General features: G+C 42.7%; 1 protein-coding gene across 3 annotated transcripts; it reads right to left on the reverse strand.

The window, feature by feature from the left end:
* Dcaf17 (DDB1 and CUL4 associated factor 17) lies at positions 1-27961 on the reverse strand. 3 transcript variants are annotated; one of them, XM_075984926.1, is made up of 14 exons: positions 27597-27961; positions 27141-27244; positions 23275-23365; positions 19428-19564; positions 18950-19028; positions 14847-14936; positions 12201-12305; positions 11825-11930; positions 8837-8979; positions 5819-5928; positions 3651-3738; positions 2873-2956; positions 1751-1906; positions 1-853 (listed from the first exon to the last, which is right to left on the reverse strand). In XM_075984926.1, exons 1-14 carry the CDS (start codon positions 27720-27722, stop codon positions 713-715), a joined length of 1560 nt encoding a protein of 519 aa, XP_075841041.1. In that variant the 5' UTR covers positions 27723-27961; the 3' UTR covers positions 1-712. The 3 variants fall into 3 exon arrangements, 2 of the variants coding, with proteins under 2 accessions (XP_075841041.1, XP_075841042.1); XR_012911773.1 differs by lacking the exon at positions 11825-11930 and having other exon boundaries at positions 124-853; positions 27597-27937; XM_075984927.1 differs by lacking the exons at positions 1-853; positions 1751-1906; positions 2873-2956; ... (1 more) ...; positions 5819-5928; positions 11825-11930 and having other exon boundaries at positions 8833-8979; positions 27597-27937.
* Between the last annotated feature and the right edge of the window lie 27 nt (positions 27962-27988).

Below are 27988 nucleotides of genomic sequence, written 5' to 3' on the forward strand. Positions count from 1 at the left end.
TAAGATCATATAAGAAATGGTAATTTTATAACTAGAATCAATTCTTGATATTGTATAGAAACATACACACACAAAGCTATATGTATATTTTTTGTTTTTTACAAAGAAGCTGTGATGATTTTTGGCTCAAAAGTATAATTTTTATTACAAATCCTATTTATAATCTTTAAGAAAAGTTTGGTATAGAGTACATAGGATTTATTTATCTTTTTGTTGTCATTTTGAGAGCAACCTGGCCTTAAATTTGCTATATAGCCAACACTGGCTTTGAACTCCTGTTCTTTTTGCTCTACATGCCATGTGCTGGGATTACAGGTGTGTTACACCTGGCTTCTATGTTTAATATTTTTATTTGTTTCTCTCTCCTAGCCTTACCAATTAAAACATTACAGTAGTCGTTAAAAGTCATGGTAATTATCCCTGCATCAATGATGTCTCCTGACACCTAAATGTAACTGTCCCGTTCCCTAGCATTTCATATCCACAGTAGCACCTCGTCTAGAAGAGTCACAGGCTGGGTCTATTGGGACAGCAGTCTAGAGAGCATTCACATTAAATGGAGTCCTTACCCCCTTATGTGCAAGAGTTTAACCTAGTCCTTTGAAGCTAGCACACGACCTGTTATGTAAAATATTGCAGAATGTTCCATGCAGATAATAAGCTGAGATAGGGTGTTTCACCAAATGCTTCAAGTTACAATGATCTCACTGTCTTAATCACTTCTGTTGACAATTTCTTCTTCTTCTCCAGGGTCACAGACCATCTGGTAAACATAGCAGCTGAAGACCCGGTTGGGTTTCTGTTCGATGTGCAGCACCAAGTCTCTGTCAAAGTAGACTTCATGGCTATATGTCTGTAATGAAAACAGTCACCTGGGGTCTGCTTTTCACACAGTCATCGTCACTGCTGTGTCACCGAAATATCCTAGCACCTACCCCAAGAACCTTTGTACGTACACAGATGTGGAAGAGTTGTCAAAAACGAACTTTTCACAAAAAATGGATTTTTCTGTGAATGTAGATGACTAATAGAAAATACAGACCATTTAGACACTGGAAAGAGCTGTGGACTCAGGAGCCCGGGGACCAGCTCACTGCACTCGGCTGCATGAGCACACACGCACACACACATTCACACGCTCCAGTTCCTAATGATGGAAAGGGCTAAGGCAGAAGCACGCTGTTCCTTATGCATTTATGTGGGTGCTGGGGATCCAAACTTGAAAGTGCCGTATTTCACAGCAACTGAACCATGTCCCCAGTCTCCTGAGCCTTGTTTACTGTCACCACCTACTCAGTTCTGGGTGGTGCAGGGTCTCTACCCAATCTGCAACAGCCCCAGGACATGCACATTTTATAACATTTGTAAGAACAAGTATTTCCAAGTGCTGGACACCCAGCTTGCTCAGATACTGCCTCTTATTAACTAGCTGTGGAAGATAATTATATTATAATTTCATTTAAAAAAATGTTACCAAAAAAATTGGAAGGAAAATGAAAGACTATGTTAAGGAAATTACATGTCTCAAAACCCACAAAGCTTTATCTTCGAGGGAACTGATGAAAAGATAACCCTAATGCTAAGAGAAAAAAAGTTTAAGAAGTACTTATTTTGTCTTGCATGTTGGGCAATAACGTCTTTCCTGCTGTCATGGCACCGGTCCTGAGTGTGGACTGATACGGACATGTTCTAACAAACGGCACCTTTAAAGGAAACTCTTACAACTTAGTACTCCAGTGGGTATACGTACCACATCCCACGACTCCACTAGCGGGATGCTCTTGAGTAAGGTTCCGTACTCGTTACAGTGGAAATCCAAGTGAGCTTTCCCCTCGGCATCTATTTGAGTGACAGCCACTACAGACAGCAAGTCCAGCTCGTCCTCATAGTCCACAATTTTGATAGTCTTGGAGACAGATGAGAGCAGGGCCAATTTCAGTTAATGAGTTAGGACTATTCCTACATTTTAAATTTATTTATTTTATCCCTTATGAAAATAAAAGAGCAGAAGGAACAAGTAGGTGAGAGAATCAGTAGAAATGTATCTCTATGTATATACCTGTATGTATACATGTATACATGTAAAACATGGTATATACCAGATTTTCAGGTGTTAAGCAGTATCCCGTAGACTTTGGCAACAGAACCAGAAAGAACACTGGATCCCTGGGCATGGAGGCATAGGCCTTTGCGGGATGCTCAGTTCATGGGTGCTGGGACCCAAACTCATCCTTATGATTGACTAGCAAGTGCTCTTGACGGCTGAGCTGTCTCTCCAGCCCAAGAGTAGTGCCAGAACACCCTCAACCTTATGGCTCCCAAGTGTTCTCTTTTCCCGTTGCTTCCACAGGGACTGGACCCAGGCGCTCTCGCACGCCATGTGAGCACTCTACTGCTGAACTGTAGTTATCGCTCGTCTTGGAGAATTGGTCTTTTAAAAGCTATTTATCTTAAAGAAAAAAGCGTCTCTGTGTGTGTGTGTGTGCACACACATGGAGCTCAGAAGACAACTCTTGGAGAAGAGTTCTCTCCTGCTACCTTGTAGGAGCCAAGGACTGAATTCAGGTCACCCAGCCTGTACCAGTCTGTGCAGGGCTTCTACCTGCAGAACCCCCTTGAGAGCGAGCCAGTGAGTGCGCACCTCACAGAAACAGTAAGTAAATCGTGCTTTCAAATTATTTTGGCACCATAAACTTGAGTACGAACTGTGTAGAAGATTCCAGTAGGAAAAGAGAAGGTGGGGTGACAGTGACCAAACAACAAACGGCCGCCGGCAGGGACCCCTTATCCAGTGTCCACCCCGGGCCTGGGAAGCTTTCAGCTGGACGGGAATGCCTGTTGGCTCGGCCTGCTATCATGGACTAATGAATACCTCTTGCTCCGGGTCATCATCCAGGAGGCTGAAATTTCTTTTCACCACGCGTCCAGAAGCTGTAACGGTGATTACGTTTTCGTTCTGCCGGAGGGGAAAGGAAAATCAGGACACGCTCCCTTACATGCAGTCGAAGGCAACAATCCTCAGAAATGTGGTAAAACCAGCCGTCCCTTCCCAACACCCACAGTCCGTCAGCTGACCGAGAAAATTCCAAATTTAATTTAAATCTAATTTTCAATCCTTCACTCAGTTAAAAATAATTTATTTTAATAAAGGTTTTAATTGGATAAAATGTTAGAACAGGCAAACACTAATTAGTTAAAGGTTAGACTTGCTCCTCATTCGTCCTCTGATCTGCCTTTTCATAGCAGAGAAGAGGAAAGGTGGATTTGCTTTCAGAAACACCCTCTTCAATCTCAGCTTATACACTAACGGCAAAATAACAGCTACCTACAGTTAATGTATGGTATCTGGTTTTTAAAAGATTTATTCTACACCTAGTCCTAAATTTGCACAGTTATTTAGAACCAAATATTGACAATTCAGCAATAAAAAATTTGAAGAGGAAAAAAAAAAGAAGAAATGAACAAGATAAACTCAGTATAATCAACTGTCTTCAACTCCTATCCGTGAGTGGGGGTTAGACCAGCTACTCATGCAGACAAGACGAGCAGATCCTGCACAGCTGTGCTGTCTGCAGCCAGGCAGGAAAACATGCATATTACAAGTTACCTAGACAGTTCTATAGAAAGGACATAAAATATTTCTGACTTACTCTGTCTTCTCTATTGGCCCAGATGACAAAATCTTCAGAGACCTGATGCTGAGAACTATTATTTTCTACCTCACTTAGCTTCAAGACTCTGAAAAGGAGTAAGAATTGTAAGAATTCAACACTGCAGAACACCATCAAGCTGCCAAAGCTGACCTCCAATGAAACTCAGCAAATGAAAACTGCAGCAGCTCACTTCTCCTCCATTGACTAGGCTGTTCTATTAATCTCATCACCGACACTCATGACCTTCCTCACACTCACATTTGTGACACAGAAAAGCGCTACTGAAATAGGTAACGCGTGGCTTGCTCAGGCCTAAACCATTTTTCAACAAGTTTCCTGACGACACCATGCCACCCTCAGCTGTCCCTGCGGCAGGCCCTGCGTGTCTCACCCTAACACAGAGCAGACAGTTCCACTGCTGTGTCTGCACAGTGCACAGCTAACAACAGCACTCAGCGTTGCCAGTGATTGAGACAGGACAACAATTAGGGAAGAACTTTTCAAAGAGAGTAAAATCCTCACTCAACAATACCATTTTTTTAGGATTGTATTTAAGATTTGGATTTGTAGAGATAAATGATCTCATGGGTCAAGTTGACTAATCAAGAGAAAAGAAAATAATCTGCTTCCCACCCATAGAAATCTGTTCACATCATTAAAAACTTCAAGATCACAAGTTCTCAAACCTCCACAGTCCCATACGCAAAGAGAACAGCAAGGAGAAGCCACAGTGGCAGGGACAACTGAAACTTCCCATTGACAACAACAAAGAAATCAGATCATGTTTCAAACTGATAGATGATTTTGTCAATCAGTGGAAATATTCAAAGGGGATTATCTTTTAAGACATGGGAGAAGCCAGGCTTGGTGACACCTGCTTTTTATCCTAGCACTAGGGAGGCAAAGGCAGGTAGATCTCTGTGAGTTCAAGGCCAGCCTGGTCTACATTTTAAGTTCCAGGACAACATAGAGAAACCTTATCCAAAAAAAAAAAAGGTTTCTGTTTCTGGCATGAGAGCTCTGTGTTAGTGTACAACCAGGGTGGAGTTGAGCAGCGAAAGAACTAGAATCAAACAGGAAGAAATTCCTGAGTGAGAAGACAAGACCTAAACGCCGAGGTAAGCAACAGTTAGTGGAAGTCTGGATAGAAGATGAAAACCATGAGAGAGCCGGGCGATGGTGGTGCCCGCCTTTAATCCCAGCACTCGGGAGGCAGAGGCAGGCGGATCTCTGTGAGTTCGAGACCAGCCTGGTCTACAGAGCTAGTTCCAGGACAGGCTCCAAAACCACAGAGAAACCCTGTCTCGAAAGACCAAAAAAAAAAAAAAAAAAAAAAAGAAAAGAAAAAGAAAACCATGAGAGATTAGAACAAAGAAGGCTGAGAAGCAGGAGAACATAGCTTGATGTCAGAGCTATGACACATGAGGGCCATTTTAAGGCAGAAAGTTGATGTGAAAGCAAACAGTACACAAACACCAGTCCAGGAGCTCAGAACAAAGGCAAACCACCACCTTTCTCTAGGCACCAGAGACTGGACCAGGCGCTCACCCACAACAGCCAAGTACTCTACTGTGAACTACATCTCCAGCACCCCTTCCCCATTTTTTTTTTTTTTTTTACAAACAAGGTCTCACAAAGTTGCCCAGACTGGCCTTGAACTTGCCATCTTCCTGCCTCGGCCTTTTGGGCAGCTGGGATTTCAGGCCTGTGCCACCTGGCTCAGTGATCATCTTTCTCACCAGTCCTACAAAATGAAGACCCATTTAGGTGTGTGCCACACTCCTATAATCCCAGGATTCAGTGCAGAGGCAGAAAGACTATGAGTTCAAAGTCAGGCTGAGCTACAGACACTTGCAGCCAGTATGAGCTACACACTAAACCCCTAAGAATCTGCCTTAAAACAAAGCAAACAAAACTCAACGAAGAAAGGATAACCTATAATTCCCTTCCATTCATTCACATACCATCAATCAAGAAAGTTATGTGCAATACTTACAGACAATAAAGCTAAAGTATAAAAACCAGACTCTGTGGACAAGTCTCTCAGGAAATACTCTGCACAAGCAAATTTTTCATAAAATTAAAATGGCTACGAGCAAAATAAAAAAAGTCAATAAATGCACAAAAAATGCTTTTAATTTTAAAGTACTAACATAATTACTCACTTGACTTGATTTGGGCCAACATGTATAATTCTTCCAGAAGCATCAGGGTGAAAATAGATCCAGTCAGATTCTAGGGAACAACACTCCATTTCTTGGATTCCATTTTTTGCCTGAAGTTGGAAAAAAAAAAAAGACAGATTAAAAGGGTAAATAAAATTTTCAAACTTAACCGTTTCGGTGACTCCCAGGTACAGGAAAGAATCTAGAGCGGCTGGCTGAAGGGGGATGTGGACGATGGCTAACTGAGGACACGCAAAGTCGAGAAATTCAGAGCATCTAGAGTCAGAAGCTTTGCAGTAACAGTAACCCAAGCCGCCAGCGCTTGTGCGTGTGCTGTGTATTGGGGGCTGTGGGGTGCTCATCACAGCTGCACTGAATTTTAACACTCAAAGCAAATATCAACCCCATTCTATGGCTAGGAGACTGACACACAAAGAGAACAAATCTGCCCCATGTTTTGAACCTATTAAACGGCAAATCTGACTCCAAAGTCCACGAACGTTCCATTACTATACCTGTGCAGCTCCCTACAGCGTCCTCCGCCCAACCCCAGCCACAGCTGCCTGTCAATCAAAAGAGCCGGTACGCTCACTTAAACACGCAACCAAGCCAAGAGTCTCTGACTCAGGCCACACAATCTCCTTAAATAAGTCAAATATTAAACTCTCACATCTGAGAAAGGAATCTAATACTGATGAGCATTTAAGACAAGAAACGAGTATTTTTATTCTAAAATATGTAGGTATACTTAAACATTTAAATAAAGAAAAACGCCACATACTGGTGTTGCATGCCTTTAATTCTATTGCTCGGGAGGCAAAAGCAGGTGGAGCTCTGTGAGCTCCAGCCTGGGCTACATAGTGAATTCCAGGACAGCCAGGGTACATAGTAAGATCCTGTCTCAAGAAAGAGGGGTATTTGGGGGTGAGCACTGTATGACAAATGATCCACATGTGCTCCTATGTTTTACCTTCTACACAGCAGCACCAGGAACTAACAGCAGTCTGCGTCCAGTAATGCCTGGGCCATTATTTATAAATGTACTAAAATGCAGGCCTGACTACATGCTGTAGTTGTTATTAACGAGGATGTGATAGGTATGTTTAATTCTTCACCAAAGAACACACACAGTCAGTTCTTCTATAGGAACACACGGACTCTACAAGCTGTGACTGGATGACACATCAGGCAGAGCACAGAGGCAGAGAGTGACCGGTACTGATAGCTGAACAAAGTCCCGGATGAGAGGGAGCAGTCACACCAGGACTTGCAATGGCAGGGAAATCCTTTGTAAAATGATACAAAAGGGGTTTTCACTGGGGGAAGAAAGGGACAAGGCTGTTACATGTGACCAAGAAATGAGAAAAATGCTCTTACAAAAGTAAACTAGAAGGCGCTACTCATAGTGACCCCATGACATCAGGAGAAGGTAAGAGGACCCAAGCCTATGCCACCCTTCAGCACGATGGAAGGTGGAGACCTGGGACTTTAAAAGCTACTAGAGCCATAGTGACTGACTACAAGCGTCCTGGAAGACATGTGTGTAGAATAAACTGAATCCACCTCATAAAAAGCAAATTTATCTGATAGAACAAGAGATCTCAGGAATAAACCACATAAGTCAGCGATAGCAGCAGAGGTGAGAGCCACAGCATGGGTCGGGGGTAAAGGTGCTCTCTGGGCCGCCCGTCACACAAACAGGGAAGAGTCTTTGAGGAATTACACACAAGCTGAGAAAGAAACTGTGCTCCCAGGCACGTCTGGCCATGCTAGACTTCAAATGATTGAATGGAAAATCAAGAAAAAAAATCCTATTTTGAAAGAAAATTAAGATGAATTCAGTGAGTAAACTTTTACTGTTTTGCCATGAGCCTTTTCTTCCTGTGGTGCCAGAAGCAACTTGAGGAAACCCTTGAAAAGGCACCATTTCAGTGCCAACACTGTGAGCGCCAGAACTCCATCTGGTTCTGCTCTCTTCAAAATCAACAACACATTCCACAGCAATTTCAGAGGCGGCCCTGAGGATATTCTACCAACAGTTCCCACGGTAGCATCTGAGGGATGTTTTCCACAAGAATCCCGCTGCAAGACTGTTAGAACAAAACCCTGCGCTATGTATGGTGACACACAGCTACAGTCACAACACCTCGGAGGCAAGGTCGGGAGTATCAGATGTTCAAAGCCAGTTTTGCCCATGTAGTGAGTTTGAGGTCAGCCTGCGTTACATGAGTGTCTAGGATGGGAGGGAGAGATCGAGAACCCTTGGTACTCTAAGACCTTTCAAAAATTCATGTTTGGGGCTGGAGAGATGGCTCAGTGGTTAAGGGCATTGCCTGCTCTTCCAAAGATCCTGTGTTCAATTCCTGGCAACCACATGGTGGCTGACAACCATCTGTAATGAGGTCTGGTGCCCTCTTCTGACCTGAAGGCATACACGTAGACATAATATTGTATATATAATAAATAAATTAAAAAAAAACTTAAAAAAAAATTCATGTTTTAAAAATCTGGGTGATGGACTGGAGAGATGGCTTAGCAGTTAAGAGCACTGGCTGCTCTTCCAGAGGTCCTAAGTTCAATTCCCAGCAACCACATGGTGGCTGACAACCATCTATACTGACATCTGATGCCCTCTTCTGGCCTGCAGACATACATAAAGACAGAACACTGTATACATAATAAATAAATAAATCTTAAAAAAAAAAAAGACAATTTCCCAAGAAAGGGAAAAAAACAAGTGCAGTTTTTTAAAAAAAAATCTGGGTGACAAAACAGTATTTCCTATGTTCTCTGCATTTTAAATTGTTCACAAGTGTCAGGAGTGGGAGCGCACGCCTTTAATCCCAACACTGGGACAGCAGAGGCAGGAGGATCACTGTGAGTTCCAGGCCAGCCACCGCTACATAGAGACCTTGTCTAAATGAGAAGGTAATTCCTGGACATACAGAGCTATGAGAGCAGAGAATAAAAATTTCTAATATAAATTTACTGCTAAAAAGCTGAGTCCTCATGAATTACCAAGGAATTATCCTTTAGAGCACAAATATGGAAGACTCCTTTCTGTTTCTTCTTATTAGGGGTGATGATGTAGTGCCAAGGATGGCCGCCAATCTGAAACGCGTTCTCCAGGGAGGAGACTTCAAAGAGCGGGGATGGCGAGCCTGCAGAGATGAGCAAGAGAAATTTATGAGCTTCTCATCTTGGGAGGACTTGCATCATTCATTAACTAAGTTCAACCTTTCTTGGTACATACTTTATGAAGTTCCACTAATGAAAAATTACTATGTTCAAGGAAATAAAATACAGTCAGAAAAGAAGTCTGTCGTTCAGAGGACAGGAAGCTGGTAGGAAACAAAGTGACTCTTAGCTAACTCTCTAGGCACGCATTTTAGAGGGCATGTGTGGCCTACATGAGGACAAAAAGAAAAAAAGGAGGCCCAAGGTGCTTACCACGGGGACGAGGGAGGCAAACACATAATAAAAACTGCAGCCACCCCCAAGGATCTCTGTATAACTCCAGGTTAGCCACAACGTCAACTCCCTAAACAATCGAGGAACATAATCAGGCCTCATAAATCTTTCAAAGGCAAGGAGACCTTCCATATCATAGCCTAACAGGTATACACCAGCAAATTCAACAAAAGCTGCCCTGTGTTAGGTGTCTGGTGTACAAGCAATGTTAGTCTGAACGAATGCAACCAATTTAGGACGGGTCTGCCACAACGGCGACTTTATCAGAGAGTCGACATCACTCTAGTGTTATCATCAAACAAGCTAATCTTTACAGACGTATCCAGTCAGTCTCTTGGGGATGGACATCAAAGAAAATTTTGTTAGTGCTTTTTTTCTCTTCCTCTTTGATCACAGTTTTAATAATAACATAATAGACTGACTCCAAACACTGTAAGGAAAAGGTATTGTAGTGAGGACCCAATTCCTTTTGGTGGCTACAGATCTGACTGCTCATCTATAGCCTCTAGATTTGTGCTTCTACCTGGAGAATATCTGGTTCATAAAGCCACTCGTCTTCAAGAGGTTATTCTCAGAAAGATCGTTCATGTAAGAGTTACGTGTTAAAATGGAAATGTGTGTTTTGTTAGGGCTCCTTTTACTTCTGAGAGCTGCACACAGGAGAAAAACAGATAATGAAAAGTGGCTTACAAGCAATTTTGGGGAGAAAGTAAGAACAGGTACGGATATAATTATATCAAATATACTTAAAGTACATAAAAGTTTTTAAGAAAAGGAAACTATCTTTAATAAGCAAAAGTCTTTACGAGTAAAAGAAAAATATTACTATCCCAATATAATAATAGCCAAATTCAAACGTCACGTGATAATAAACTCAGGTTTGGTCCCCAGCATTCTCATTATAACTATCTGCAACTCCAGTTCCAGAGGATCCGGCACCTTCCTCTGGCCTCTGCTGGCTACAGACATGCACATAGTGACTTACAGACAGCAGACAAAATTTTTAAGGAGCTTTCTGAGCATGTCTATACTGAACTCAGGAGGTATTTCTGAGCTTAGGAGGTATTGCTAACTTTTCATAAAACTGCCTAATTCACTTAAAATGAATCATTTTTAAAGCATTTATTTTGGACTTCATGGAGAGCTTAACTGGTTATACTGAGCACTTTTCATGGCTTACGTAACTACCATTTGCCACTGAACAGAACATTCTTTTCCTTTCTTGCATCTTTCACTTCTGTTTCTTGACCTATTTATTGATGATACAATGGTAAATGATGAGAGAGAAAAAAAATTCCTGTTTTATTTTGGCTATATTAGAAAAACTTTTGGAGTTTCATCTAAAAAACATACTGTTTACTGGTTAGAAAATGATGAAAATGTTCTCAGCATCATGAATGACTCTTAATGAATTAAGAATAGAGGCAAAAATACTAGGATAATGCGATTTATCTACCTGACTCTTTTAACTGGACAGCAATCATCAAGCTGTCCTTGGATGCCTGAGAAAAGACCTGGACAGAGGGCTGCCGTCTCCACAGTGTGCAACAGACACCTAAACACCCTATATACTTTGCTAATTTCCTTAGGCAGATGACTCCCTAAATCATTCAATCGTATTGGTCTGTAACAGGAAATAATTTTATAGACTGTGTTTTTGAATATCATTATTCATTATTATTTTACTTTTTTTGAGACAGGATCTCATGCTGGCTGTCAATTGCTGGTTTTTTACTAAGTTGCTGAATTTAATAAGATAGGGTGGTTGGGTGGTTTTTATTTGTTTTTGAGAGTCTGATATAGCTCAGGCTGGCCTCAAACTCACTATATAGCCAAGGATGACCTTGAACTCCTGATCCTCCTGCCTCCACCTCCCAGGTGTTGGGATTCTAGAAATGAGCCACCATACCTGGACCAGTTAAGTGAGTAAAATACAGAAACTGGTTTTTTTATGGTCTTCATAAAATTCATGTATAACTTTCTTTTTTATCATTCCTAGGTCTAGGATCTGTCTATCTTTAGTTGGCATCGCATTGCTATTTCCTTGGAAAACACTATCCTTAGAAATAGGTAGACTTAACAAAATTAAAAAACCTTAAATTGGCAGGGTCAGTGGTGGTGCACGCCTTTAATCCCAGCACTCCGGAGACAGAGACAGGTGGATCTCTTGAGTTTGAAGCCAGCCTGGTCTACCAGAGCGAGTTCCAGGACAAGTGGGTTCTAAAGCTAGAGAAATCTTGTCTCAAAAAACCAAAACCAAACCAAAACAAAACTTTACGTTGTAAGGAAACTATGATGCTATGAACCGCTGCAACCCATCATTTTCCAGGCAGGAGGCTCAGCATCCTCGGGCCTTCACTGTAGTAAGAGAGGACAGCACTGTGCTGACGATTACTCAGCAGGAGGGTGACATGCTGTACGGAAGTGAAATGAGTCAGTGCACAGTCAGAGAGAGAAGGGTGCGCTTGCAGCACACAACTATTCACGCAAACACTTACTTTCTTAAGTTGAAAAGATCCTGTATAGCAGCCATACCTGTGATCTTAACATTACAAGGAATGCCAAAAGGAGCCTCTCCTACAGTCCCAGTAGTCCCGCCCTGACTGCATGCACACCCTAAGTCAAGTTTCTGTTGCATGAACTAAAAACAAAACAAAACAAAAATGGTGGCTTTAGAGCCTATTTAAGAAGAAATAAAATTTACATGTACATGGCAGAGAAAATATCTTTATTCAAGGGCCTTTCTGTTTATCCTCCCCACCCCTCTTGCAAAGGTTATTGTGCCTTTTCATATTTCTATAATAGCTTTTATAATTTAAAATTATATGACACCTGACTCACTAAAAACAACAACAGAAAACTTCAGTGCAAGCCTCATCCTGAGTGTGTGTCCAACTGTAGTTTTCTCTACCTGCTCAAGGATGGCTTGGAAGCTATACAGTCTGACCAGTCCCGAGCTGTACATCACAATCAGTATTCCATGTGACAAGGTAGCATCTGTGACATTCGCGAAAACCTAAGGAGAAAGGCAGAGGTCACCTAAGAAAGGCCAATAATCCTCTGAGTTATCAAAATGTTTGCTTCCTGCTGTATATTCAGGTCATTGTTGCTGCCTCACATTAAAACTCAATTAAAACTTAGCAGCGTGAAGCTAGAGTGTTATTAGAGGCATGCAGCTCATCCCAGATACCCAGGCTGGAGCATCAATGGAAGCAGGGCACGCAGGGCTCAGAATGATGTGTCAACATCCGTTTGCTGTATAGCTTTGTCAATACAAAGTAATTAAAATTCTACTTTTCGTGGAACAGTGGTATATAGTGAGGCCATGTAATTTTAAAGGAGTATTTATTGGGTATATCCAATAGAGACTCATTGTTTACACTAAGATGTTCTTCACAAAGACAAAAAATCTATAGCTGCTTAATAGCAAGAAGATTGGATCTTGGGAAGTAATTACAAGAGAAATGGCCAGCTACAGATCCGTGTATGTTTGTGTGCTGTGGGTATAGTGCATGCATGTGTGAACGTGCGTAAACCCATGTTCCTGTGTGCAGTACAAGAGGATAACACTGGGTGTCCTGTTCTACCGTTCTCCACAGCGTCTCTCTCACCGCATCCAGAGCTTTCCACCTTTGCAGCCAGGGGAACCGCTCTTGTGCAGTGCTAGGGTTGCGGGCACACATGGCCATGCCTGGGCTTCACGTGGGTGCTGGGGATCTAAACTCATGTTCTCATAGTTATACAGCAAGCACTGTTACCTACCAAGTCACCTCTCTTAGTTCCCAGCTCCAGATTTTTGGCACTATTAAGTTCTTGAATTTCTATTCGAGGTTTCATTTCTCAACTGCTTAAAAAGCAAAACCATAAAGATCAAACCCTACAGACTTTTACCAAGAGTAAGGTTTTGCCTTATTGTTCCCTAAAATTTCTATTCTTGAAGCTTGAGATGATTTTCTCTACAGCTCTGAGAAAGGGCATGATTCCGTGCCTTTTTTAATATTCAACAAAAAGCAAGGTAGGCAAATATTTATAGTACTGAAAGCATTATAGAGAAAATAAAAATCCCTTTGACTCCTTTCAAGGACGATTACTCAGTAAAGATGTTCCATGGTAATAAGTAGCTTAAGTCTGACTGTTCAAGAGCCTCGCCCCTGTATATTTTTAACATAAATAAGTGAAAGCTGTGCTGTAATCCCGAGTTAGAGTCATCAAAACCAAATCCCTCAAGAGACTGGATATACTAGAAATAAACAGGAACAGCTTTGACTTTGCTGGTCTTTTTGTGTTTTTCCTGTTGTAGAATGTAATGCACATATAATTACTCAATCCACAAACATAAAGAAAACAATGAAGTTACAAGGTGGGCTTTTTGTCATTTTCTTAGAAAGATAATTATGGTTTGCTTTGAATTGGGTAGCTCTTAGCTTTTCAATTCCCTGGTTCTATACTTTAAAAGAAGTACTTTGGTAATTCAAACATCTGAAAGTTAGTAAACGTAAACGGCTGCTCAGCTTCCAATAGAACACGCTCTCTGTCACAATGCCCTAAAATACTTAAAATTGCCTAGCACAAAATAAACTATAGGTGACACTAATATTATTCTTTAGTTTATGCAATTCAGTGTAAGCTAATATACTAGAAAATGTTTAGACAGTTAGCTTGTCTGCTCGTGATACTAACAGAGTCTCAGATCTTGTCTCCTACAATATTCCAGCATTTAAACACTAGTAGGAGAATTTCCAAAATAGCTTTTCACAAAGTGAAATTTTTTTTTTTTTTTTTTGAGACAGGGTTTCTCTGTAGCTTTGGGTCCTGTCCTAGAACTAGTTCTTATAGAGCACGCTGGCCTCGAACTCACAGAGATCCGCCTGCCTCTGCCCTCTGAATGCTGAGATTAAAGGCATGCACCATCACTGCCTGGCTACAAAGTGAAAAATTTTAAAAAGAAAATAGACTATTGACTTTTACTTTCCTCTCATTTATTCCACAAATCAAGACAAATGGGAAGACAATAAAAACCCAGGCTGCGTTAGAAAATTTATACATTCCATTCCAAGTCTTGTTATGTAATATAAAGCACGTTTTAGACCTGCACCTTGTAATTTAAAACGAGACATTTTGTTGAAGCTTAATGATCACTTTAACAAGCTCTGACATATTCTCTTTGAAAAGTCCCTTAGGCATTTCATGATTTTATAAACTAGCCGTTTGTTAATGACCACACGATTTCAACAGTAATAACACTAGCCATCTGAGCAGCACAGAAACATGCCGGAAGCTTAGGCTTCTTCCCAAGTCAAATGTTTACATTGTGATATGTAAAAAGACAGATCAGTAAACATTTCATAGACAGGAGAACATTTCTATCAAAATATCTAACAAATAAATGAAGATATTCCACTTAATTGTCAATAAAATATTACATTTAAGTAACTACAGTGTGGCTCTGCACAATTTTGATCCCAGCACTTGGGAGGCAGAAGCTGGTGGATTTCTGAGCTCAAAGCTGGCCTGGTCTACAGAGTGAGATCCTGAATACATTAAAATTTTTTCTTACCTTTTTGTTGATCTCTAGAATCCCTACAAGTGAAAAGGGCAGAACCCGGAACACTGCAAGGTATAACAAAACAGACTGCTGAGTGCCTGCCTAAAAGAAAAGAATAAAATTATAGGTAGCTCTCCAAAGTACTTCAGAAAACAATTATCTTCATAAGTTCAAAATATCCATCTGTCCTTGTATAGTTTCAAAGACAAAAGTTTTCATGAATTGAGAATATCCATCTATTTAGATAATAAACCAAACGTACTTAAAAATGTTCACTAGTTCTCCAGCTCCTCACACACGCAAATTCTTAAACATAAAACTCTACAAAAGGAAACATAAGCATTTCTTACCATCAGAATACAGTGCATTTGCACTGCAAACTAGAGTTCTAACAATGAGCCTAACCAAAAGCATGATGTGGCCATGGTCCTGTCATTCAAAGTACTTGTACTGGTTGGTATGACTCTACTGAAGACAGACATTACATCAATAAAAGTTTGAGTGATTTATCAACTTGGAGAAGAGAGTTCCTTTATCTTGAAAAACAAGCTCCTGGGGCTGGAGAGATGGCTCAATGGTTAAGAGCCAGGTTCAATTCCCAGCACCGACATGGCAGCTTACAACTGCCTGTAATTCTAGTTCCGGGGGATCCGACAGGGTTTCTCTGTAGCTTTGGAGCTTGTCCTGGAAGACCACCTTGTAGACCAGGGTGGCCTTGAACTCTTAAAGATCCGCCAGTCTCTGCCTCCTGAGTGCTGGGATTAAAGGTGTGTGCCACCACCACCCTGCCTGACACCCTCTTCTGACCTTCTTGGACATTGCTCACATGTAGTACACAAACATGCATGTAGGCAAAACACCCATACCATACATATAAAAAAAATAATTTAAAAGAAAAGAAAGATAGGCTTCCAACAATTATTTCCATTATGAAATGCAAAATAATCTATTTACTTCTCTAGTTAAGAATTCAAGGGAGTATCTTCAGTTTGGGGGCAGCACAGCTGGCAGTCCCCCCGTCCCCCTCCCCCCCAGCAAAATTCTGCTTGAGCAGAAATAAGGTTTGAGCACCAAGACTATTAAGCAAAACCACAGGAAATAAAAAGTAAAGGCACAAATAAATACAAAATCAGAATGTGGTGTTTAAAGCCCCAGAGACCTTCCCTTTAAAGAAACATACTTTTACTAAGCTAAGATTTGTGCTCCTAAAACCTAAAGCCAGGTTTTCTATATATACATACATACCATGGGCATATGTGCAGAGTTAGACTGAAGCCCTCGTTCTTACAGAGGGACATTAGACCCGGCACTTCTAGAATTCTCATGAAATGTTGCATTCCTTTGTTCCAGTATTTAACTTTTATGAACTTTCCTTTACCAAAGCCGAGAGCTACACAGTGCATGTGAACAGCAGCAAGAGACAGCAAGCCTTTCTCAGGCTGGCCACCTCGATAACATGAGGAAAAGGCCAAGGAGACCCCGATATGAGGTATGTCATTGTGCTATTAATATGACTGAGCAAGATATAGGAAGTATTTATAAATAGCCATCATTAGAGGAAGTTTAGGTCTGGTGAAACGGTCCAGTGGTGAGGTGTTTGATCCCTGGAACCCAGAGGGTAGACGAGGAGAACTGACTCCTGCAAACATCCTGTCCTCCACTACACGTGCACCGGGACATGTGCTCCTCCACTACACGCGCGCACTGGGACATGTGCTCCTCCACTACACGCGCACTGGGACATGTGCTCCTCCACTACACGCGCACCGGGACATGTGCTCCTCCACTACACGCGCACCGGGACATGTGCTCCTCCACTACACGCGCGCACTGGGACATGTGCTCCTCCACTACACACGCACCGGGACATGTGCTCCTCCACTACACGCACCGGGACATGTGCTCCTCCACTACACGCGCGCACTGGGACATGTGCTCCTCCACTACACACGCACCGGGACATGTGCTCCTCCACTACACGCACCGGGACATGTGCTCCTCCACTACACGCGCGCACTGGGACATGTGCTCCTCCACTACACACGCACCGGGACATGTGCTCCTCCACTACACGCACCGGGACATGTGCTCCTCCACTACACGCGCGCACTGGGACATGTGCTCCGCCACTACACACGCACCGGGACATGTGCTCCTCCACTACACGCACCGGGACATGTGCTCCTCCACTACACGCGCGCACTGGGACATGTGCTCCTCCACTACACACGCACCGGGACATGTGCTCCTCCACTACACGCACCGGGACATGTGCTCCTCCACTACACGCGCGCACTGGGACATGTGCTCCTCCACTACACGCGCACCGGGACATGTGCTCCTCCACTACACACACTGGGACATGTGCTCCTCCACTACACGCACTGGGACATGTGCTCCTCCACTACACGCACCGGGACATGTGCTCCTCCACTACACACGCACCGGGACATGTGCTCCTCCACTACACGCACCGGGACATGTGCTCCTCCACTACACACGCACCGGGACATGTGCTCCTCCACTACACGCACCGGGACATGTGCTCCTCCACTACACACGCACCGGGACATGTGCTCCTCCACTACACGCACCGGGACATGTGCTCCTCCACTACACACACTGGGACATGTGCTCCTCCACTACACGCGCACCGGGACATGTGCTCCTCCACTACACGCGCCCAGGGACATGTGCTCCTCCACTACACGCGCCCAGGGACATGTGCTCCTCCACTACACGCGCCCAGGGACATGTGCTCCTCCACTACACGCGCACTGGGACATGTGCTCCTCCACTACACGCACTGGGACATGTGCTCCTCCACTACACGCACCGGGACATGTGCTCCTCCACTACACGCGCACTGGGACATGTGCTCCTCCACTACACGCGCACCGGGACATGTGCTCCTCCACTACACGCGCACCGGGACATGTGCTCCTCCACTACACGCGCGCCCTGGGACATGTGCTCCTCCACTACACGCGCACCGGGACATGTGCTCCTCCACTACACGCACTGGGACATGTTCTCCTCCACTACACGCGCACTGGGACATGTGCTCCAAACCCCACACACGGAAACAAATTAGTGCCATTTAAATGTTTTGAGATGAAGTTTAAAAAGCTAGACAACAGCTTATCTGGTTCAGTGGCATACACCGAGCCAGAGGAGGCAGGCAGGAAGGGAGGGAAAGTAGATGAAGAGAGGTGCTGGAGTTGACGAGGGAATGCCAGATGGGGTTATCTAAACAAAGGGCAAGCACAGGAACTATTTAATTCGTTATAAGTCCTAAAGCAGGTACAGTGGCATGCAAGTGATCCCAGGGCTTGGCAGGCTGATGCAGGAGGATCTCAGTGTGAAGACAGACTGGGCTGCACAGCCAGACTCTCTCAAAAACAAAACCTAAACAAACTAAACCCACCGCACACAAAAAGGAACCCTAGAATTCTAAGTAAGTTACCTGGCAGTCAGTGCTACAGGAGTTTCTAGAAGGCTATGTTTCATAAAAGAGTACAAGGAGGAATTTTAATACAGAGCTTGCCAAAGCAAACAGAAAATAATAGCTTCTTATTACAGTTGTTTTTTTTTTATATATCCTGTCCTGAGATAAAAACAGAAAACATCTATGAGGAAAAAAAAAAAATCTCTATTTTATAAAAATGCTCAGTATATATTTTGTAAGTATTTCCTCATCACTTAAACAGAAATAAGTTTCTTGCTATGTCTAGGCTTTATAAAGTCTAGTAAATTCTGGATGATACCTTTTGGGGGAGAAGGCAGTGAAGAGGGTCTCACCATGTAGCCCCGGCTGACCTGGAATCAGGGATCCTTTGCTGAGATTGAGGGTCTGCACCACCCTGCCTGACCCATGCTGAGTGATTCCTCGAGAGAACCATTGAGGGAGGTAGCTCAGCACTAGAGCACTTGACCAGCATGCACGAGGCCCTAGGTTCACTTCCCAGTGCCCCAAAAGAAATAAAAAAAATAAAACAGAAAAACGCCCATTTGAACAGTCTGCTTTAGGAGAAAAGTTATCTACAAATTTAAACAGCACTCTTCAGTCACCAAAGGTCACTTTAACCAGTGTGCTAAAGCACGGTGCTGCAGACCTGCCGGGCCACTGCTGAGCCTTTGTTCTGAGCTGACTTGACCGCAATGACCTCTTGAGGGGTGTCCCAGCTCAAGTACCTTTGGAAAAAACAAAGAGGAATTGAGTGGTTTGGATCAGTCCCCTTATATTTAAAATTAAATCATTATACTTTGTTTACTTACCTACATATTTTTGGTTTTCAGAGATAAAATCTAGCCTAGAACTCTTGGATTATACTAGAATGGAGGGAGGACCTACCTCTAACTACTGTGTAGAGGATAATTACTTAGTAGGAATACAAAGATAAATACTGTAGGTCACCAGCCTCAGATCTTCAAACAGAGCGGAGTGAAGGAACAAAGAGAGTAGTTCATAAATAGGGATCATGGAATACACTGGAAAGACTGGGACAGAGGGCAGGACTGAAGAGGTAAAGATTTCCAGGGCCATAAGTCTCAAAAAAAAAAAACTTTAAATAACAACCTCACAGCTGATACCTGAACTTGCAATAGGAAGCAAGGTATATTTTCTCCAGGATTTCCCCTGTAGTCGCCGAAATACGAAGCAGCCAATTATGAGCAGTCAGTGCTATGAGTGAGGATTTATAATCTGACGGGTCAGGAAGTATTTCTCCCTGAAAAAAAAAAGACATAAAAACAAACTGCTTGGCTAGAAACAACATACAGTAAGTACTCTGTGCACAAAGAAAATGGCTAGTTACCTCGTCAATAAGTAAGCTAGAGAATTACTAACTGCACAAATGAAGAAGGCAAGGGAAGGCAAGATTGTGGGTTGCTACTTTAACAGTTACTTATCTTTTTACTACTTTAAAATGTATCATCATTATTCTGTGCATATAGGTGCACCAGCCACAGTGCACATGTGGAGGTCAGAGACAACCAGGGGGGCTCAGTTTTCTCCTTCCTCTTGTTAGTTTGAGACAGGGTTTCACCATGTAGGCTTGGCTGGTTGAGACTCACTCTGTCTACCCGCCTCTGCCTCCCGAGTGCTGGGATTAAAGGTGAGAGCCAGCAAGCTCAGCTCTCCTTCTGCCTTCACGTGGGTTCTGGGATCAAACTCAGGCTGTCAGGCTTGCATCACTAGGAAGCAAGTACCTTTACCACTGGGCCATCCCACTAATCTTCAGAACTTATCAAATGAGTTTATCCATTTACACACACAAAGGAACATACAGCTTGTGGACAGCATCTGGAAGAGCTCACTCAGCATCACTCCAGAGCAGAGCAGTCCCCAGATGTAGCCAACAAGAACAGGAACATCTGCGATGGCGCTGCTGTGGTAACAGAACTACTGGAGCTCTTAGTCTACTCATGAGAGCCACTGTTTGGACAAGGCACAGCTCTGACGCAGGCAGGACAGGGCAAATGTGTTGATTTTAGGTTAGCAAAGTTATGAGTCGAGAAGATGAAATTAATGTGGCATTTGCGCCAGTAAAACATGAACGGGAAAGAAGAGACTAAGGCCTCTGCCCAAGCTACTAGAGCTATCTTCCCCTCAAATTCCAGAGAAATAATCATTGGCTTTTAGTTTGCTTGGTTTTGCTTATTTTTGTTATTTCCTAAGCAGACCCCGTGTAGTGCTGACTAACCCGGTCCTCCTGCAGCCACACTGATGCTGTGATTTTTAAATGTATTAACTAATTATATGTAATTTGTAGGCAACAACATGAATGCTTTTATACTATAATGTCTTTATGTATCATCTCATGGAGACCTTAAAGTTTTCAAATATCTACTGCCCCTACTTAGTCCACTAGAGACACTTGGAACAAGTACACATGGATTCAAACTATTTCTTAAACCAAAAGTGACATTTCATACATATCTCAGAAACAGAACAAAACAGAGTACTAATTTCAAAGTAGTTTTGTTTCCATATATTAACAATACAGTGTTCCTCTGAGTTCCTCACAGACAATCTTGCGTCACCACAAATAAAAACAAAATCATTTAAATGTTTACGGAATGAGAATAAGAATTGGGTTAACTTTATTTTTCCAGGACTGCTCTATATTTTGCGTGTTTGAATTGGCATATTCAAACTTTCTCAATTAAGAAACCTATCATCTCTCTAATCCCCCTCAAGAAAATAGATTAAAAGGCTTGCAATTGTTTAAGGCACAATTATTCACAGCTTTCAATTAAAGAGGAAGAAAACAGGCTTCAAACTTTCTAATTTTTAAAAAGGAGACCTCTATGAAAAGAGTAATTATAGGGGAATGAGAGTTTTAAAAAAATTACAGCTTTATGGAAAAACAACAGCCTGGAAAAAATTTAACATTCAATTCAGGATATTTCTGCCCATGGCTCAGATAGTACTTCCGGGCACAGCCTGGGAGTTCTCTTAAAAAGCAACCAACCACACTCACAGACAGGATTAATTCGCTGCAGTGTGTCCCAAGAGGACTTCCTAGAAATGATGCCATGGAAAACTTACAAAGGGAAGAACTGTCCCTCAAAAGAGGGCTGTGATTAAAGACTTTGGCAAGATGGTCTGACAATTATTGTCTATGTAAGCATTATTAGAAGCAGTATTAAAAGCTGAGGAAGAATTTTACAAATATCTTGGTTTAATCTTTGGAACTTTCGATGTTCCATGTTTATTTTTTTTCCCCAGATTAATTCCTCCTAGCTCCCCTGGTGCATGCATACTCATGTCCTGAAAGTGTCCTGAAAGGAGCACACCCAGGGCAATGCTGGCCTAATGGAGTCACTATTGCAGTTTTAATTTTTATCCTATTATTTTCCTAACTACATTCATAGATGGAATTTATGAGAGTTTACTTTCAAAGATCTACGTAATAGCTGCTCACAAGAATGACTGCAGCCGGGCCGTGGTGGCGCACGCCTTTAATCCCAGCACTCGGGAGGCATAGGCAGGCAGATCTCTGTGAGTTCAAGACCAGCCTGGTCTACAAGAGCTAGTTCCAGGACAGGCTCCAAAACCACAGAGAAACCCTGTCTCGAAAAACCAAAAAAAAAAAAAAAGCTTAAGAATGACTGCAAAGTACCCTACATTATTATAAAACTTTTAATCGGTTTTTAGCTTTTTAAGATTTATAAATTATCTCTAATTTACAATTTTTTATAATAAACTGAACATGGTGGTGCATACTTATAATCCCAACACTCAGGGATGGGTAGAGTTCAAGGTTCAAGCTCATCCTCAGCATCATATCAAGTCTTTAGCGAGCCTGGGCTCATACACGAGCCTGCTCAAAATAAATAAATGAATTCCAAATACTGCTTTAAAAAAAAGTATTACATTTGTGAGTGTGTATGTGTGTGTGCACATGCATGCATGCATGCACATGTGTATGTGCATGGCTGTGTGTGTGCATGCATGTGTATGCACTGGAGGACACCAACAGACAAGTTTTAGAACTTACTTTCTCCCTTTCCCTAAGTAGGTCCTGGTGACTGAACTCAGATCATCAGGCTTGGCAGTAAGCAACATTACCTGCTAAGCTATCTTCCTAGCCTGTAAAAAAGAATGTTTAAAGTAACTTCGTAATGGTACTGAAAAGACACATTGCCTTCTTGGTTATTCTAAAGATTTGGGAGTCACATGATTTTTAAGTTTTATCCATTTTTTTTAACACGCTAACAATGACTAGCTCTTCTAAACAAAAATGCTTTACAGAACATCATGGAGGAGGGGCGAAATGTTGCAAAGCAGCCAGGTGGCAGTGGTGCAGCCTTTAATCCCAGCACCTGAGAGGCAGAGGCACGCAGATCTCTGAGTTTGAGGCCAGCATGGTCTACAGAGCGAGTTCCAGGAAACAGAGAAACCCTATCTAAAAAAAGAGAAACACTGCAAAGCCAGATGACCAGCACATCTGCTATGGGGCTGTGTTCTCCATATATGACAGGAAGCTGCACCCATGAAATCTCATACTACTGCCTGCACAACACCACCAGCTAGATGGGGAAATCTCACGAGGCCCCGCCCCTAAATGAAGAGCTACAGGCAATTAACGGTCGCTGAGAGAGGGAGAGTCGGTCCTTCTCAGAGACTTGCCTCCTGACAGCTTATCCAATCTGAAGGGTCAGTCCTGAACACATATGCATCCGAGCAGCAGTAGATGAACCCAGCAGGTTGTGTGTGTGTATATACAATAATTAAGAAGAGGTCATGAACTTGAGAGGGAGTGTATGTAAGGGAACATGGAAGGAATTGAAATGGGGAGAGAGTAGGGTAGAAATGATATAAATACAGTACTTGTATAGGACTTTTAAACAATGAAATAAACATAAAGATAAAAACATTTAAGAGTTGGGGGAGCTTTAAAAAAAAAAACAACGCTCTAGAAAGAAATCTCACCACTGGGCATTCCCATAACAAAGCATCCTCAATTTTTTCTGATTTGGAACATTTTGGCATTTCATAAAGTTTTCTTGGCTCTGATGCAACACTGGGAAAAAAGAAAATAAACATTATTATTAGTTTAAAACTGAGGCAGTCTTTCACATGTCTGTAGCCCCAAATTACAAATTGCTATTGTTTCCCCTAACTCTTTGTTTTTTTTTTCTGCTCACAAATTCATAACATACAAACACAGAAAAATGTTAAAAAAAAAAAGTCAGGATTAATATAGTTTATAAAAGGGTCTGGAGAGATGGCTTGTTTGGTTCCCAGCACCCACATCAGGCAGCTCACAACTGTTAATTCCAGCTCCAGGGGATCAATGCATTTGGACTCTGCAGGTACCCCTCCCCCCCTCTCACACACACATATTTTGGTTCATCTTCTAGATGTTCCTCATGTAAATGGAGCTATCTGGACATCATTTTACAAAATAGCATTGTATTGATTTCTTTTATCCTTAAACATTTACTGTAAGACTGTTGAATCCACTAAGTTCATTCTATTGCTCTGATATTTAAAAGTGATTGTGTATAGATTAAAAGGTTCCCATTAGGCATTGGCTAGTTTTATGTCAACTTCACACAAGCTAAAATGATCAGAGAGGATGGAATCTCAATTTATAAAATGTCAGAAAGATCAGGCTTCAGGTAAGGCTGTAGGGTATTTCCTTAATTAGTGACTGATGCGAGGGAGGGCCCTGCCCACTGTTGATGGTGCCTACCCTGTGCTGGTGGTCTTGGGTTCTATAACAAAGCAGGCTGAGCAAGTCGGAGGAAGCAAGCCACGAAGCAGCACTCCTCCATGGCCTCTGCATCAGCTCCAACCCCCAGGTTCCTGTCCTGCTTGAGTTTCTGTCCTGACTTTCTTCATGGATGAATAGTGATGTGGAAGTAGAAACGAGATAAACCCTTTCCTCCCCAAGTTTCTTTGATCATGCTGTTTCATCACAGCAATAGAACCTCTAAGACACATTAGTTTGAATGAACTTTTGTGGATACAAAAGGAAACACTCTTTATGTATATTTTATTTTTTCAGAAATATTAAATATGTGTCTCTTCCCACTATCACTGTACGTTCTATCTTCCAGCAAATTGAAGACTAGGCTATGGCATGGTTTAAGGTGCTTGTCTGGTTTCAGGCTCTGTCCCAAGAACTGCATTCACTCTCCTCTGTACTGAAAAAGTGAACACTGTATCCTTGGTGCTTATTTTTGAAACAGTCTTGCTACTAGCCACAGGCAAGCAATCCTCCTGGTCCCAGCTTCCCCAGGCTGAGGCTACAAGCCTGCCACCTCCCCTAGCTAGTCTCGACTTCTCTGGCAACTACTGAGATGTGGTCATAGATGTTTTCTTTTAGCTTATGAACTTTAAAGTTTGACTATTATCAAGAGAAACATTCTTAGGATGACACTTTATTCACCTTTGATAGTAACTCAAAGGTTTAAATGAAACAGAATATCACAGGAGCGAAAGCAATCTGGTATGATCCTACCTGTGGGTGTAACACTCCTCAACAGCACCGTGAAGAACTCTGTATCTTTTATCCCTAGGACACTAATCAACAGCATTTACTTTGCATGAACTTTTAAAAATCAGAACAACTATCTCTGCCTCGAGAAAGTGACGAGCTAGTATTAATCCTGGTTAATACTGCAAGGTATGGTGATGAGCGCCATGAACATATGAGACAATGCCCAGCTTTCCAATGCTAGAACCAGAGCCTTCAAACAAACACTTTTCAGAAAGAACTGATGAAAATGATGAAAGGGCAACCACTCAAAGCCTTTGGTTGTCCTTATAAAAGCACACCGAGAAGCATTTATTCAAGAAAACCCTCTGAACTCAGGAAGGATAACGGGAGCCCAGTGTCTGTACCAGACACTTTCCCTCCCTCCCTCCCTCCCTCCTTCCCTCCCTCCCTCCCTTCCTTCTTCCAGCTCAGGAAGAAGGTATCACAGCTCTAAACTGTTTCTAGTTGGGTATACTACAGTGTAGAACAACAGGACTCTAACATCACTTCTCTTTCTTTGTAAAATCCAGACTGGCCTTCTCTTTCTTTCCTAAGCTGAGTATTCTGTGCACCTGATCTGCTCAACTTCCACCACTAAAGGAGTCACTCCACTAACTCCTGTGACTGGCTCCACAGAGTTAGCCTGGAGACTTGAAGACTCCCTGGGCAGAGAAGCAGTTCCAGACAGATAGCCCACCGTTCTTCCCAACAAAACTGACTTCATTTGAAACAGATGTGGAGGAGTTCAAGTATATGCGCACTCTAGAAAGCATGGGAAGCCACGTCCAAGGGCAAATGGGGGGTCATGGGTAGATTCACTAGCATTAAGGGTTAAATTGAAGGTCAGCCGATTTACCAAAGAACCAAAAGAATAACTACTAGAAGAGTGGTTCTCAATTTGTGGGTTACAACCCCTTTGGGGTCACATACCAGATATCTTAAATATCAGATATTTGTGTTACAATTCATAACAATAGCAAAATTATGGCTATGAAGTCACAACAAAATAATTTTATGGTTGGGGAGTCACCACAACATTAAGGGTCCCAACATTTGGAAGGCTGCGGACCACTGTACTAGAGTCAAGGCAAGTCCCAGAAATCGCTAGGCTCTCTGACTGCTAGTCCCTAATCTGGTAATAGAACTTACACCAGGCAGTGGTGGCACACACATTTAATCCTAACACTCAGGAAGCAAAGACAAGCGGATCTCTTTCAGTTCAAGGCCAGCCTGGTCTACAGAGCGAGTTCCAGGACAGGCTCCAAAGCTACAGAGAAACCTTGCCTCTAAAAACAAAAAAGAACTTAGATGTTATCACCTCTGAGAAAGCTCAGTTGGTAAAACGTTTGCCACTCAAGCAAGAAGATCTGTGTTTAGATCCCACCTCTCATGGTTTCTGGTACTTGTAATCCCAGAGTCGGGGAGGGGGAGATGGGAAAATTCACAGGACTACATCATCTACTGGAAACCTAGCTGCCTGGTCCACTGAACTAAGACCTTGTCTCAACAAAAAGTTGGACGGCTCCTGAGGAGTGGTTCTGGAGGTTGACCAACTGCCTCATTACACACACAAAGGAAATGCCCATAATCTTTATAGAGATGTGAGGTGAAGAATGTGTGTCTAGAATGTACTTTAAAGTATTTACCATTATGGGCGGTGGTGATGCACCCCGTTAATCCCAGCACTTGGGAGGCAGAGGGTAGAGGGATCTCTGAGCTAGAGGTCATCTTGTTCTACAAGGTGAGTTCCAGGGCAGTCAGGGCTACATAGAGAAGCTCTGTGTAAAGTAAAAGAGAGAGAGAGAGAGAGAGAGAGAGAGAGAGAGAGAGAGAGAGAGAGAGAGAGAGGCAAATCGGTAGTATTCTCTGTAGCCTGACCATCGCTGGTTGTGGATGAGGCTAATAAAAACTACGCATCTATAAATACTATGCTTTTGTTTGAATATTTTCCCTTGGAAAAAAAAGTAAGCACTTCTAAAACAAAATATAATACCCATCTCCCAAGCAGCATCTAATTATTTCATAACCTGTTTGCTGGACTCTGATCTCTTAAATGTTATAAAGCTGCATACAGTGCTGAGTAACACAGTATTTTGCCTGTGCTGTAATTTTGTGTGAAATAAGTATTTACAAAGTTGAAACCTGCAACTTTAGATTTAACAAGGTTTTAAAATTGCATGCATTTTCCTCCTAGTTTTATTATGGACTCATTTTTCAATCTTCCTATTTCGCTAAGACTAAAGGAGCCACGTGGTTCTATAAAAACTACAGTCAGGCGAATTATGGCACAAAATCATCACCAAGAATTTACCTGCTGACACAGCACCGGTAATTGTCAAAATAAATTCTTCCTCTTTCATAGGCTATAGGTGACTTGGAATGGGTTGTCCAAACATTCTTAAATTTAGTACTCTCCTGAAAGATACAAAAGAATTTCTGTTTAGGCCAGAACTCAGCCCCCTGCTGTGGAACCATTTTCAAGTGGGAAGTTTAAATCTACTGTTTCAAGTACAATGTTTTTTATTCTTCCTCCCTCTGCCCACACGTGTTGGTTTAATTGGGACGCCCAACTTTTACATCGATTGTTTGCAGGATGGCAAAAGCTTTTTAAAAACTAAAGCCACGAGATGGACCTATAAGTACCTATTTACTAACACCCTAGTTGAAGAACTCCCCACTTATGACCCTCAAAGAAAATCCGAGCGCGTAAAAAACTGCATCCCGGGAGTAGGATGGACCCAGGCACCCCGACGACGGCGGGCGTCACCTGGCACACCAGCGCCCGCAGGATGCCCAGGTTCGCCCTCTGCACCACGCCCGCATCGCGTGCGAAGAAGCCTAATGCCCGGCGACTCAGCCTACGACAAACATTGGCCTTCGGGGTCGGGCCCATGGAGGCTCGGGGTCCGCAGGGCCGCGCCCCTCACTTCCGCGAGGGGTGGCAGCCGCCACCTGCGAGCCTCAAGGGAAAGCTGACGCGAGATCCCTGTTCTGGGCACTCGGGGACAGTGAGCAAGAGTTAGCACCACTCGCGTTCGCTGCAAAGGAAGAGAAGCAACGGCGCCTGCACGGCCTTTCCTTCAGCTCTCGGGCTCACCGCCGCACCTCGCGGCCCGCCGTAGCCACTCCCTCTTCCGGAAATGTAGCTCCCAGGCCCCT

The sequence above is a fragment of the Microtus pennsylvanicus genome, chromosome 9 (genome assembly GCF_037038515.1).
Source record: "Microtus pennsylvanicus isolate mMicPen1 chromosome 9, mMicPen1.hap1, whole genome shotgun sequence".
NCBI lineage: Eukaryota > Metazoa > Chordata > Mammalia > Rodentia > Cricetidae > Microtus > Microtus pennsylvanicus.

Coding starts and splice junctions, on each gene's coding strand:
- Dcaf17 (XM_075984926.1), bottom strand. CDS start 27,722: ATGGGCCCGACCCCGAAGGCCAATGTTTGTCGTAGGCTGAGTCGCCGG. Junction 23,366..27,140: donor TACCGGTGCTGTGTCAGCAG/GTAAATTCTTGG, acceptor CTTTTTTCCCAG/TGTTGCATCAGAGCCAAGAA. Junction 2,957..3,650: donor GGGCCAATAGAGAAGACAGA/GTAAGTCAGAAA, acceptor CCCCTCCGGCAG/AACGAAAACGTAATCACCGT.